The sequence below is a fragment of the Vulpes lagopus genome, chromosome 5 (genome assembly GCF_018345385.1).
Source record: "Vulpes lagopus strain Blue_001 chromosome 5, ASM1834538v1, whole genome shotgun sequence".
Lineage (NCBI taxonomy): Eukaryota > Metazoa > Chordata > Mammalia > Carnivora > Canidae > Vulpes > Vulpes lagopus.
The window spans coordinates 51,706,023-51,719,480 of record NC_054828.1 but is presented as its reverse complement, the minus strand read 5'-3'; the positions used below and the strand labels follow the sequence as shown (position 1 = coordinate 51,719,480).

Genomic DNA, 13,458 nt, shown 5'->3' with positions numbered 1-13,458 from the left:
CAAGAAACAAAAGTCCAGGGCCAGACGGCTTCCCAGGGGAATTCTATCAAACATTTAAAGAAGAGATAATACCTATTCTACTAAAGCTGCTTCAAAGGATAGAAATGGAAGGAAAACTTCCAAACTTGTTTTATGAGGTCAGCATCACTTTGATCTCAAAACCAGACAAAGATCCCACCAAAAAGGAGAATAATAGGCCAATATCCCTGATGAACACGGATGCAAACATTTCTCACCAACATACTAGCCAGTAGGATCCAACAGTATATTAAGAGGATTATTCACCATGACCAAGTGGGCTTTATCCCTGGGATGCAAGGGTGGTTCAACACTTGTAAAACAATCAACATGATAGATCATATTAATAAAAGACATCTCAATAGATGAAGAGAAAGCATTTGACAAAATACAGCATCCTTCAAAGTGTAGAGGGAACATATCTCAATATCATAAAAGCCATCTACGAAAAGCCCACAGCAAATATCACTCTCAATGGGGAAACACTGGGAGCCTTTCCCCTAAGATCAGGAACACGACAGGGATGTCCACTCTCATCACTGCTATCCAACATAGTACCGGAAGCCCTAGCCTCAGCAATCAGGCAACAAAAAGAAATAAAAGGCATTCAAATTGGCAAAGAAGAAGTCAAACTCTCCCTCTTCGCAGATGACATGATACTGTACCTAGAAAACCCAAAAGCCTCCACCCCAAGATCACTAGAACTCATACAGCAATTCGGCAGTGCGGCAGGATACAAAACCAATGCCCAGAAGTCAATGGCATTTCTATACACTAACAATGAGACTGAAGAAAGAGGAATTAAGGAGTCAATCCCATTTACAATTGCACCCAAAATCATAAGCTACCTAGGAATAACCTAACCAAAGGGGTAAAGGATCTATACTCTAAAGACTACAGAACACTTCTGAAAGAAATTAAGGAAGACTCAAAGAGATGGAAAAATATTCCATGCTCATGGATTGGAAGAATTAATATTGTGAAAATGTCAATGCTACCCTGGGCAATGTATATATTCAATGCAATTGCTATCAAAATACCATGGACTTTCTTCACAGAGTTGGAACAAATAATCCCAAGATTTGTATGGAACCAGAAAAGTTTCCAAATGGCCAAACGAATGTTGAAAAAGAAAACCAAAGCTGGTGGTATCACAATTATGGACTTTAAGCTCTTACAAAGCTGTGATCATCAAGACAGTGTGGTCCTGGCACAACACAGATACACGGATCAATGGAACAGAAGAGAGAACTTGAAATGGGCCCCCAACTCTATGGTCAACTAATCTTCAACAAAGCAGGGACGAATATCCACTGGGAAAAAGACACGTCTCTTCAACAAATGGTGCTGGGAAAATTGGACAGCCACACACAGAAGAATGGAACCGGACCATTCTCTTACACCAGACACAAAGCTACACTCGAAATGGATGAAAGATCTAAGTGTGAGACAAGAATCCATCAAAATCCTAGAGGACAACACAGGCCACAACTTCTTTGACCTTGGTCACAGCGACTTCTTGCTAGACACGTCTATGAAGGCAAAGGAAACAAAAGCAAAAATGAACTATTGGGACTTCATCAAGATAAAAAGCTCCTGCACAGCAAAGGAAATAGTCAATAAAACTAAAAGACAACCTACAGGATGGGAGAAGGTATTTGCAAACGACACATCAGATAAAACGGCTGGTATCCAAGATGTATAAAGAACTTATCAAACTCCACCCAAAGAACAAGTAATCCAGTCAAGACATGGGCAGAAGACATGAACAGGCATTTCCCCAAAGACGACATAAACGTGGCCAACAGACACATGAGAAAATGCTCCGCATCACTTGTCTTCAGGGAAATACAGATCAAAACCACGACGAGATCCCACCTCACACCAGTGAGAATGGCTAAAACTAACACAGGAAACAACAAAGGTTGGTGAGGAACGCAAGCTGGCGCAGCCACTCTGAAAAATAGGGCCGAAGTTCCTTAAGAAGTTAAAAATAGAGCTGCCTTACGACCCAGCAATTGCACTGCTGGGGATTTACCCCGAATATTCAGATGCAGTGAAACGCCGGGACGCCTGCACCCCAGTGTTCACAGCAGCAGTGTCCACGATAGCCAGACTGTGGGTCAATCTACATGCTCCGTGTCACTACAGAGATTGCACACAGCAGGTCCCCAGAAAGGGAAATGAGTGGCCTGAAATGAATGTCTCTAAGGCACTAAGTTATGGCCCAGAGCCAGGAAGATGGGAGATCATTCTAGAAACATTTTAAGGATTCTGGGTGTTACTGCATGTCCCGGGATTCCAGGCAGCACTGCGACAGCTCTGAAGGAAGACGCATGTTCACTTTGTGAGCCGATCAGACTTTCACTGGGTCTTTTTCATTATGTTGTGGATAAAGGGAACTGCTTTGGCGCCGCGGGAATGCAGTTGACCTTCCCAAGGTCTGCAGCAGAAGCTCTGAGTTTACAGAGACGTTCTTTCCTCCTCTAACCGGGGGCTTCTTTCTGATACAGTTGGCTGGAAACTGATGCCAGGGGATTCTTACCTGCACAGGTAGCTCAGGAGGCTGTAGTTGTCTCGAGGAAGGAGGGACAGCTGCTTCACCAACTCCTGCTGCGCCTGGGAAGAGATTTTAACACCGTAAACAAGCCTGCTCCCTCGCCAGCCGGGAGCCTCTGGAACACAGGGAACAAAACTGGCAGGTCCGTGCAGAGGGAACACCGGCAGTCATTCCTGTTCCCGTAGCTTGTGTGTGTGTTTTAAGATTTTATTTTTTTATTTAACAGAGAGAGAGCACAAGCAGGGGGAGCTGCAGAGGGAGAGCGAGAAGCAGAGTCCCCGCTGGGCAGGGAGCCCAATGGGGGGCTCGATCCCAGGACCCCGAGATCATGACTCAAGCCTAAGGCAAACATTGAACCAGCTGAGCCCCAGTTTTTGTGTTTTTTTAAAAAGCATTTTACTTTGAAATAATTATAAAATCTGAGGAAACTGAAAAAAAAAAAAAAACCAGCATGTGGAGGCACACAGGTTGCTTTGTTTTGTTTTTTAGCATATTTTTTTCATTGTCTTGAATCACACCCTCTTCCCCAGCTCAGAGCTACTCTAAAGCCAGGACAATTCGATGACTCATACAATAATTGTTTGCTCCGTGAATGCTTGCGATGTAACACTGCAGTAAAGAACCGGATCATCACCAAACACCCCAAATCATTTTTTTTTAATTTTTTATTTATTTATGATAGTCACAGAGAGAGAGAGAGAGAGAGAGAGAGAGGCAGAGACACAGGCAGAGGGAGAAGCAGGCTCCATGCACCGGGAGCCTGATGTGGGATTCGATCCCGGGTCTCCAGGATCGCGCCCTGGGCCAAAGGCAGGCGCCAAACCGCTGCGCCACCCAGGGATCCCACACCCCAAATCATTTTAAAAGTATTGAGAAAAGAAAAAAAATCAGTATTGAGAGAAGGAAGCTTCTGAGAAGGGTTTAAAGCAATGTGGCCTTGCTGAGACCTGCTGGCACACAGGACAGGCTGACTAATCTGGGGGAGGGGAGCAGGTAAAGGTCAGAATGTTCTAGATCCATGAGACTGTCATACAAAGAATGCATGTGCCGGCGGGGGTTGGTGGGGGAGGTAGGAGAGGTTGTCTGGAACGCGGATTTTTTTAGTCAACTTTTAAACCTTATTCCATAAAATGTTATTATTTTCACAAAGGTACGCTGATATGCCCGAATTAAGACTTTTCATGTCCTCTTCTCACCCCTGACCAAAAATAAATAAATAAATAAATCATAAATCATGCACAGAATCATGCACACAGCTGCTAATTCTCAAGTGGCTCGGGGTATTTGGTTCTAGTCCATTCTTTATTGGATCGTTACATCCCAGGAAGCCTGTCACCATGTTGCCGAGGAAGGTCTATACAAGATCATGCAACCTAACTTTTTAAAAAAAAAAAAGATTTTATTTATTTATTCATGAGAGACACAAAGAGAGAGAGAGAGAGAGAGAGAGAGAGAGAGAGAGAGAGGCAGAGACACAGGCAGAGGGAGAAGCAGGCTCCATGCAGGGAGCCCGACATTGGACTCGATCCCGGGACCCCGGAGTCTCACCCTGGGCCAAAGGCAGACGCTAAACCGCTGAGCCACCCAGGGATCCCAGCAACCTAACTTTTGTGCCAGAAAAGAGCTAAACTGGCTCCAGCCTGTTAGCAGCAGCATTATCACCCCGTTCATTTCCTAATGTTGAAATACAAAATCAGGATCCCCTTAAATCATGAGGCTTTTCATCCCGAGTCAGGAAAGAAGTTCTCATAGCTGTGCTTTCTACCAGGTTGAGGGGACTGTTGCTCTGTTGTTTAAAAATGATAACTATCATATATATATATATATATATATATATATGTTGTATAATCCCAGAAAATAATATATATTATTGTCATTATTTATTATTTTCTAGGGGTATACTACATAAGAAATTCTAAATAGAGAATAAATCTCTCCCTAAACCAATAATTAAAGATAAAAATATTATTAATTTTTAAATTAAAAATAAATAATTTAAAGACATCATTCACCTACCTCATATCCTTTGTCCTCAAAACTATCCTAAGTATAGCAGACGTTATGCTACAGCTTGTCTCAGTTTGTGCTGTCTGGTACAACAGCTACTTGACACAAGTGACTATTTTAAGTATTTGAAAAAATAAAATGAAATCAGGAATTTGGTTCTTTAGTTGAACCAGCCACGTTTCAAGCGCCCAATGACCATGTGTGGGTTAGTTGTCACCATACTGACCAATGACACCACCTACCCATGCACCACAATAGAATGCTGTGTTGCTCTGAATAAACTCTCATAGAAAATGCTTAATTTGCCTAATGGCAAAGTCAAAGTTAAATCCAGGTCTTCACTGGAGGCTTTTCCAAGTACCACTTCAGCAAAAAGAGCTTTAACCCAATATTGCTAAGAACTAACCTCCCAGAACTGGGGAGTGAGACCCCAATTATCAGCAACATAATAAAAATGTATCCTGCGGGCATTTGGTTTTGCAAATCCGGGTTAAAATTCATGAACGTCTTATTGTTGTTAGATGGGTTTTCCTCGTTTATTTCATTGGTTGGTTTGTTTAATTAACATGACTCCAGTGCAGTGAGTGTGGACTGTAAGACCTTCCAGGAAACGATTGACGTAAGGTCACAAATCCCGCAGGCGAACTCGTGCGCTCTGACGAGCAAGCTGCCGCGGATGCCGGCCACGGCCCTGTAAGCAAAGGGAAAGCTCCTTGTCCTTCCCTTCTCCAGCACATGCCTTCCTTGTATGGCCGTGCTGACACTCGTGGTCACCGTGGAACTAGAACGTCCTCACCTCTCACCCGACTTCCAGGCTGGTCGGCGTGTCCTTGTGTCGCACTGGGCCTCGGCAAGGCCATACTGCTCGGAACCTTGCTCAGCAGCTTCCTCTTTTTCTTGTTAAACTGGCTTGAGTGTATTCACTATAGTCCATCTGCACTGGATTGTCATATCCCAGCAAGGCTGTCCCTATGCTTGGCCTCAATTGCCTTTTGTTCCTGACAAAGTTCCAATGTGACAAAGTATCCCACTAAAAGGTATAGTCCCCTGACCTACTGTTGCTCGCCCACCAGAATCGTGTTCAATAACCATCACCTTCTTCCAAAGCGGGACAACTAACTCTAATGAGATACAAACCTTTGCCTCATCCGCGTTCATGAGCTGCCCACATAGCAGGAACCCCTCGTACTGGCTCCAGGGAACCACTGGCTCTGGGAGGTCTCGGAGGTAGAGCTTTAACAGGGAGGCCACTGTGTGCACATCTGTATCTCTGCAAAAAAATAAGCAATGTCCTTTGAAAGTGAAACTCCAGAACATTCCTCACCTCTCCCTTGGTGATGCACTGAACAGAATCCTAGGTTCCAAAAGGGAGTTTTGCAAAGGAGAAGAGTCTGATAAAGATGTATTCAAACAAAACATCTTTGCTAATCTTCTTGGGAATAATGATTCCCAACACCTTTTCCTTTATCTCTTCCACCCACCTCAAAGGTAAGTTCAAGATCTACCTTTCCATTAATCCTATTAAGTTATTTTTATCTTCACCTCTTTCTTTTTTCTCCAAGTCACATTTTTTGCATTCTCTACTTAGTCCCTAATTTTTCCTGTGATTTTTCCTCCATTTATATCCATGGCCCATGATCTCTTTAAACTCTCCAAGAGCTTAAAACATTTCTGGGATTCATTCATCTATTTGCACGATCATGCACTCGGGTCAGTAAGTATTGAGAGAACCTACTAGGTTCAAGATTCTAGGTCAACCACTGGGATTTCAGCAGTGAACCTGAGGGATACACACGACACTTGGCCTGATGGGCCACAGAGCCATGCAGACTCAAACATTACCAAGTCATTACAATATTGTGACGTTAGTAGCACAACAAGGAAGTCCAGGGCCTGGGATGTATGGAAGTATGAAAAAGGGACACCCAGTGCAGAGTTGGGGAGCGAGATGGGACAAGATTGGAAGAGTGGCAAGGAGTTACAGCACGGGGAAGGGAGCACATGTACCAGCCAGGAGGGTGGGGAGCAGAGACCCTGCTGCAGAAAGAGAGGCAGCATTCAGATGACTGCCTGTTCACTGAAGGAGTCTTTTCAGCTCAGCTTCTCCAGTTTACCGCAGGAATGGGCAAACCGTGGCCACTGCCTGTATCTGCACAGCCCCTGAGCTAAGAATGAGTTTCATGTTTTCAAATGGTTGGGAACAAAAGTCAAAAGAAGCCTATTTCACGGCCTGGGGAAATGATGTGAAATTTGAATTTCAGCACCCATACGGTGTTCCCGGAATACCATCATGCTCATGCATCTTTGCATCGTCTCTGGCTGATTTTGCGCTGTAACTCTGCTAAGAGCAGAGCCGAGTAGATGCAGCAGAAACCATCTGGCCTGCAGAGCCTCGATGTTTCACACGCAGCCCTTGATCAAAGTCTGCTGACTGCTCGTTCATAGAGCTAATGCGTTTGTTCTGCAGCTCTAGAAGAGAAAATAAGTCTGGATCTACTGTATGTTTGAGGTTCATTAGTGAAGCGATTATTTACTTCATATTTATTTACCTCATATAAAAAAAAATGGTGTTCTTAAGCAACTGTCCTGGTTGTATTTTGAAAAGCTATGATGCGGTAGGAGGTTTGGACAGCTACGGGGTGTCCTGGGTTTCAGTGATGGGGAATGTAGAATCGGCCGCGTAGACGTGGCTCCCGAAGAAGGGACAGGAGGGGTCGGTTTGGCCAGAAGGAGGAGAAGAGAAGAATGGAGGGAGCAGAAGCAAGAGCATCAGGACTTGACTGTGAACTTCTGTCTTGACATCCTGGGTAAGCTTTGTCGTTGGCTTTTGCCAGCCCGTGTTCGGAGCTGTCTCCCGAAACGGGGCCCCCTTTGCAGCCTGTGGGCTTCTCTTCCTCAGAAGGAGAACTCGAGCTGGCACGGAGCCCTGACCGTGCTCCACTGCTGCCGCAGGAAATTGGGGCTGGGAACCATTCACTTAAGGTGGGGATTCTGGAAAAGCCTTCTCTGCTGAGTCACTGCCTAAAAATATTCCTGGGCGAAGCCCTCTTGTTAAAATACACGAGACGTTCCCAAGAAAATGGTGGAAGGACAACCAGCTGACAACTTTGCGGGGGGTGGGCATTCCCCTAAAGTCCCAGAGCGGCTTCTCCTCAAGCCCCAGCATTGCAATCCTCTCTATGGTTTTAGAATCCAGGGCCTCTCCCTCACCCCGCCTCCAATTATGCTCCCCAAGCCCCTCAATTCTATCCGAATGTCATGTGAATCGCTCTCAGTCCCACCCCCACCCCCCAAACACTGCCCTGTTTCAGAAGGCAAGGCCTTTTGCCAAGATCCCGCCCCAGCTTCCTATGTGGCCTCCTGCCTCCACGCGGTTGGTTCCGTTCTCTGACCTTCCGTCCACTGCCTGGCACAGCGCCCCGCACAAAAAATAGACCCAAGCAACGAATGTCGCAAACAACAATTTGAAGTAAGAAAATATAGATAACACATTTTTTAAAAAAAAGAATATTTTAAAGATAAATGACAATAACAAAACCCACAAATGACTAGGTAGTTCAATCAGAAGAAACTACAATAGCAAAAATATCCAACATTAGAAAAAAAGAAAGGGCTGTAACCACTGATGTAGGGTAGCTGCTTCAAAGCTATAGCCAAAGAACGCAATTATCTGTGTAAAGCATCTTGGAACATTTAATACCAGAGGAAGCTTCCCGATTCATTTTATCGGGGGAAGACATTGCTGCTTGTCCTGGCTAACTCCTCGTGCCTGCTTAATGTGTCTGGGTGAAGAGTCATTTCTTCTTGGAACTCTCCCTAAATCCACTAGAATATGTCAAAAGGCTCCTGTTCTGGGACACCAATGTGTATTGGGGCGGGGGCGGGGGGCTGTGCACTAGGATGGTACAATCCATCAAGCGTCTCACTCTTGCTTTTGGCTCAGGTCATGATCTCAGGGTTGTGAGATCGAGCCCTGGGTTGGGCTCAATGTGGGGTCTGCTTAAGATTGTCTCTCCCGCTGCCCCTTCCCCCACTCTCTTTCTCTCTAATAAATAAATATATATATTTTTTGAAAAGGCTCCAGTTTCAACTTCTCATGGTACCATCTAGTTTTCAACTTGAGCGCCTAACACAATAGAAATTATACGATTATTTCTATAAATCTCTGGTTTAATGTCTGTGCCCCCATTGCAACAGGGCCAGAGCAGTTGCCACTGTTAGAGTCTAAATTTCCAGCATGATTTTTCCTGAGTTTGCTACTCCTTCACCCCAATGAAATATCTTTAAATGGCTTTTCTTAAGTCAAGGACTAAGGGCAACTCAGGCGCCAGGTTAACTCCTGAGTTCAACACCTGAGATTAGCCCAGGCACCACGAGCGGCTCTCCCTGGTAGCCCTGGCCTTCAGATGTGACACATCTGCATGTTTCTCACAGAAATACAGGCATCAGAGGTGTATTCGTTCTGTGGCCAGATAGTGTCCAGCTCAGCAAAAACTTAACAAAGAGATTTTAACTTTTATGTGCAAATGTTTAATGAGAATCAGATACAGCTGCACTAGAATCTGCCAAACAATAGCTCCTTTGCCTCTCTTCATTCCAGTGAGACGATCTGGGGCATCTCAAACCACACATATGACAAGTGTAGGGGATCTAGATGAGCATCCACAAGGATTACATAGACCCCAAAATCGGCCCTGGGAGGACTCTCAAGAGTCCAGGGTGACCCTTCCTATTTCTAGGTGTGCAAACTCTACTTCTTGGTTCTGGGGGTGGAGAGGTCATGACGAGCTAAGTTTCCTTCTTTCAGCCCCAAATATTTCACAGGAATCAAAGACTATGACTCCGCCACCCAGGCTGACATTATAGGTACATAAAATCAAGCCCAGGGCAAGTGTGTGACGAACACCTGCAATCCTGGCTCACTGTTCACATTGCTTTAGCAATAACCCACCTGTATCTTTTTGATCAACTCAAAGCTAATGAAGAGCGGAAGAAGAAAACTGGATATAAAGGTGGCGAGCTTCGGTGAACAGGTGCCTGATGATGAATTGCAATTTATAGCGCTGCTGAGGGCTCCGTACACTTGGTGCCCACAACCCACTGTAGTTCCAGTAGCAACCGCACCCGGTGCTTCCCTGTACAAGTACGGCCCCCTTGGTAAGTCAACCTGCTGCACGCCGACGGCGGCAAAGCCAGTCAGTGGTGGTCCAAGCTCAGGCCGTGGCTGTGAGACCCGAGAGAGCAGGTGGCATCAGAGATGCTGCAGAGGGAGAACGGCCATCGCCGGTGGCTGGGGTGGACGGTGGGGCGGGGGAGCTCATGGCACTTAGCTGTTCATGATTTTCCCAGGATCAACCCCGTTCCTAGGTCCTTTTAAATAACCTCGTGGGGAATTGCAACCTTTGGGAAGCAGATAGGGTTTAGGCCTGTCTCACCAAATCTTGATTTATGGGCTGCTCATTTGGAAAGAACAATGGCTCTTTCTTGCCAGTGGGACAAGCACACGCAGGCAACCAGGGCAAATATTGCACAAGAGGCGGAGACTGTCCAATGTCGGGGTGGAGGCGGTACTAGCTGACAGTGGCAGAGCTGACAACCTCGGCGGGGCAGCCGGGAGGTGGGGCACAGGTAGGCCATGATGAGAAGAATTGCCACTATAGCTGCTGTGCCCCCCCCCCGACCTGGGCAACCTCCACGGGGGACACAGGGGAGGATGCCAGCTGCCACGGCATCACGTACTCGCTCCAAAGAGGCACAGAACTGAGTTCCCAGGTGGACACCACTGTGTCTCCCAAACCAAGCAGAAGCCCTGGCTCTGGCCATTTTTGGAAAGCCGAGCCCTCGGGCACAGACATGGCACGGGGCTTTGAGCGAGCTCCCGCCTTCCCCGCTCCTGCCTTGGCACCTCCCCAACATCCCCCGACTGCCGGGCAAGGCCCGGCTTCGGGTTCACAGCATCGCTCACTTAAGTGGTCGGTACAACAGGAGGCTTTCTCGGTAGCCAGCGGGGCTCTGGGGGCGTCTGTGGGTCCCCCAGCTCGGCTGGTAGAGGGAGGGCTCCGAGTCCACTGGGGCCGGGGACGACGGGCCCAGGGCCACGTACCTGTCGAAGGAGGGCCGCTCCCCGGCATCGAAAGCATCTCTGAGTTGCTTCACCAGGTTGTCCTGCCCAGGGAGCCGGAAGATGCCCTCTTCATGTAGGCCGTGCTGGAGGATGAACTCTGCACACTTCTCCACCAGGATGGGCACCAGGTGGGGGCCGAATTTCTGCTCATAGGCCACCGTCTCATCCAAACGTTGGCCAAACACAGCTGGGAAGAGAAAAACAGGACCCGCTCATCGCTCTGCCCTCCGTTGGATGAACTGAAAGGTCAAAGTGCCGCGCCTCTAGCTAGACTCGTCCGTGTTACCTGTAACCCCAAAAGTTTTAGTGCGATGGTGCTAAACAAAATATAGGGGACGAGTTGCCCGTGACGTTTCCTAAACACGTCTAAATGTGGAGCGTTCTCTGTCACTCTTTTTCTCTTGACCCACATTTTTACTCGGCGAAGATAACAACTTGCTTTCACTGAGCACCTGTGGTGTGCTAGGAATCGTGCTGAGCGTTTCGCACGCTGTTCCATTTCACCCTAACGGCAACCCCACAAGGTAGTAGAACTGTCATACTCACCACTCGCTGAGCCTCAGAGGCGCTACCGGACTTGCCAAGGTCAGGCGCCGGGGCATGGTGGTCAGAATTCAAGCCCGGGCAGTGAGCTCACCAGAATGTGCTCTTGGCCACGGCAGCAAGCAGGCAGTTTTGAATTTTGCTTGTGTCATAGAGCATCGGAAAATAACAGACCATCCCAGGGACGTCTCACACTGTATTAAATCGCGGTGCTTTGCATAATTTAGATTTTCTTGTATGTTTTGCTATTTTTATTTTTCTTTAAGACTTATTTATTTATTTGGGAGAGAGATGGAGAGAGAGAGGAGTGGGAGGTGGGGGGAAGAGCAGAGGGAGAGGGAGAGTCCTCAAGCAGACTCCCTGCTGAGCACAGGGCCTGACCCGGGGCTCGATTCCAGGACCCCGGATCATGACCTGAGCCTAAATCCAGGGTCGGTCACCACCCAGGCGTCCCAAATGTTCTACTATTTTTAAAATCGCCACAGTGAACGTGCTTATCCACCTAGGAGGGTTCCTGGAACGTATTCAGTGCAATGTATAATTTCTAATTAATTGCTTAATTAATTAATTAACGTTTGGATGGGTGAATGTAGGCTTTTCACCCTTTAGAACTATTTCCTTAGGGCAAATTCCCACAGGTAGAATTACTGGGTCAAGTGGTTTGAACATTTTTATGACTCAATGGTATGCAAACTGTTGTCCAGAAACATTTTTCCAAATGACACCGCCTCCAGCAAAGCATGTGTGGACCAGCTCTAACTCAGCCCTGCCGCGCCTGGCCCCGTGATCCACACCCCCGCCCTGCCCCGGGGTAACAAGGTTAGTGGTTAAAGCAGGACGGTTGTTGGCTCCCCGCCCTCCCCCCAGAGCCCCATGCCCTTGGACTCCTGCAGGCTCAGAAGACAGGCCTCGGCTTCAGCTCTGTCCTGCGCCTCCGTCACACTTCGGAGCCCGATACCCCGACCCACTCAATTCCCAGGGCAGCGCTCCCCGAAGCCCTTTGGTTTTCCCCATGGTTCTCCCTCTGGCTGGTCCCGGGCCCAGCCTCTCTAGTGTGAACCCGCGCTCCCTCACTGCCCCCAGCCAGGCAGCGGGGTCCCTTCTCTGCTGTGCTCGGGCGCTCCTGCTGCTCCCCTTTCTAAATCAGCTCCAATTTACCTGAGCCCACACTGCCCCCCACCCCCCCCCCCCCCGGTTTGTAACAATCATCCACTTCTTCCCCAGGTGTCACAGTAGCATTTTCCAAATTACCCCTCAAAGTCCATCATCCCAGCAGGTGAGCCAAGGAGGGAGACGGGGTGGTCCCTGTGCTCCCCACTCCCCACCAGGCCTGCTGGGCTGCCGTCTGCTTGATGTACCGCGTCTCAGTGAGACTGTTTGGTTAAATACTTCTGACAACGTTTGAAAGTTGGGGCTGCCTTGGTGGGTTGGCAGTTGGTCTGGCCCCGCCCCCCTCTCCCGTCTGACTTCAGGTCACGCCCCCAAAGGCACCTCACCCCGATGTTTCCCAAACCCACAGAGCTCTCCAGTCATCGTTATGCCCTTGCATGGTCTTCTCGTCGCCCGGTCTGCTCACCTCTCCTTCCATGTCTGCTGGACTTGTATTTGTCTTCCTTGGCCTGGCTCTAATGTCATCATAGACATTATCCACGTCATTATTCACGTCGTGATGACATTATCCATGTCATCACCTCTGACAAGCTTTCCTTGACCCCCACTTGGGAGATCCTGTCCCTTCCTTCTCAAATATCCCCATCCCTTTTGACACTGTACGGGATTATTCGTAGGTACCCACACCCTCTGCATGACTAGGCTCCCCGGAGCCAGAAATACGGGGATGCCCTCTTTTCATCCCCAGGATGCAGCCCCGGGCCTGGCACAAGGTCGATAGTATGTTTTGCCAAATGACTTAAGAGTTATTTCATCTTTAAGCAGGTGCTTTCCATGATTGATGACAACTGTGGCATCTCTAGCTTAAACACTAGTGAGATCTCCTCGGTGAAGGATTCAGCTTCACACGAACATTTCCTGAGTGCCAGCAGCAGGCCACGTGGAATGGGTAATGCAGACAAGAGAACGTAGGACACAAGTCTTGCTGTCAAAAAATTTACTCTAGTTATACGAAAATGAAATGAGGGCAGCCCAGGTGGCTCAGCAGTTTAGCGCCTCCCTTTGGCCCAGGGCCTGATCCTGGAGACCCGGGATC

General features: G+C 47.8%; 1 protein-coding gene across 3 annotated transcripts in view; it reads right to left on the bottom strand.

The window, feature by feature from the left end:
- Positions 1-13,458, bottom strand: part of ARHGAP25 (Rho GTPase activating protein 25) — an 88,544-nt gene that overhangs the window by 11,084 nt on the left and 64,002 nt on the right. For all 3 annotated transcript variants that reach the window (XM_041756604.1, XM_041756605.1, XM_041756606.1), the window contains 3 exons: positions 10,689-10,896; positions 5,723-5,855; positions 2,564-2,637 (listed from right to left, as the gene is read on the bottom strand). In XM_041756604.1, the coding sequence (XP_041612538.1) occupies positions 2,564-2,637; positions 5,723-5,855; positions 10,689-10,896 (415 nt within the window). The remainder of the gene's footprint in view (positions 1-2,563; positions 2,638-5,722; positions 5,856-10,688; positions 10,897-13,458) is intronic.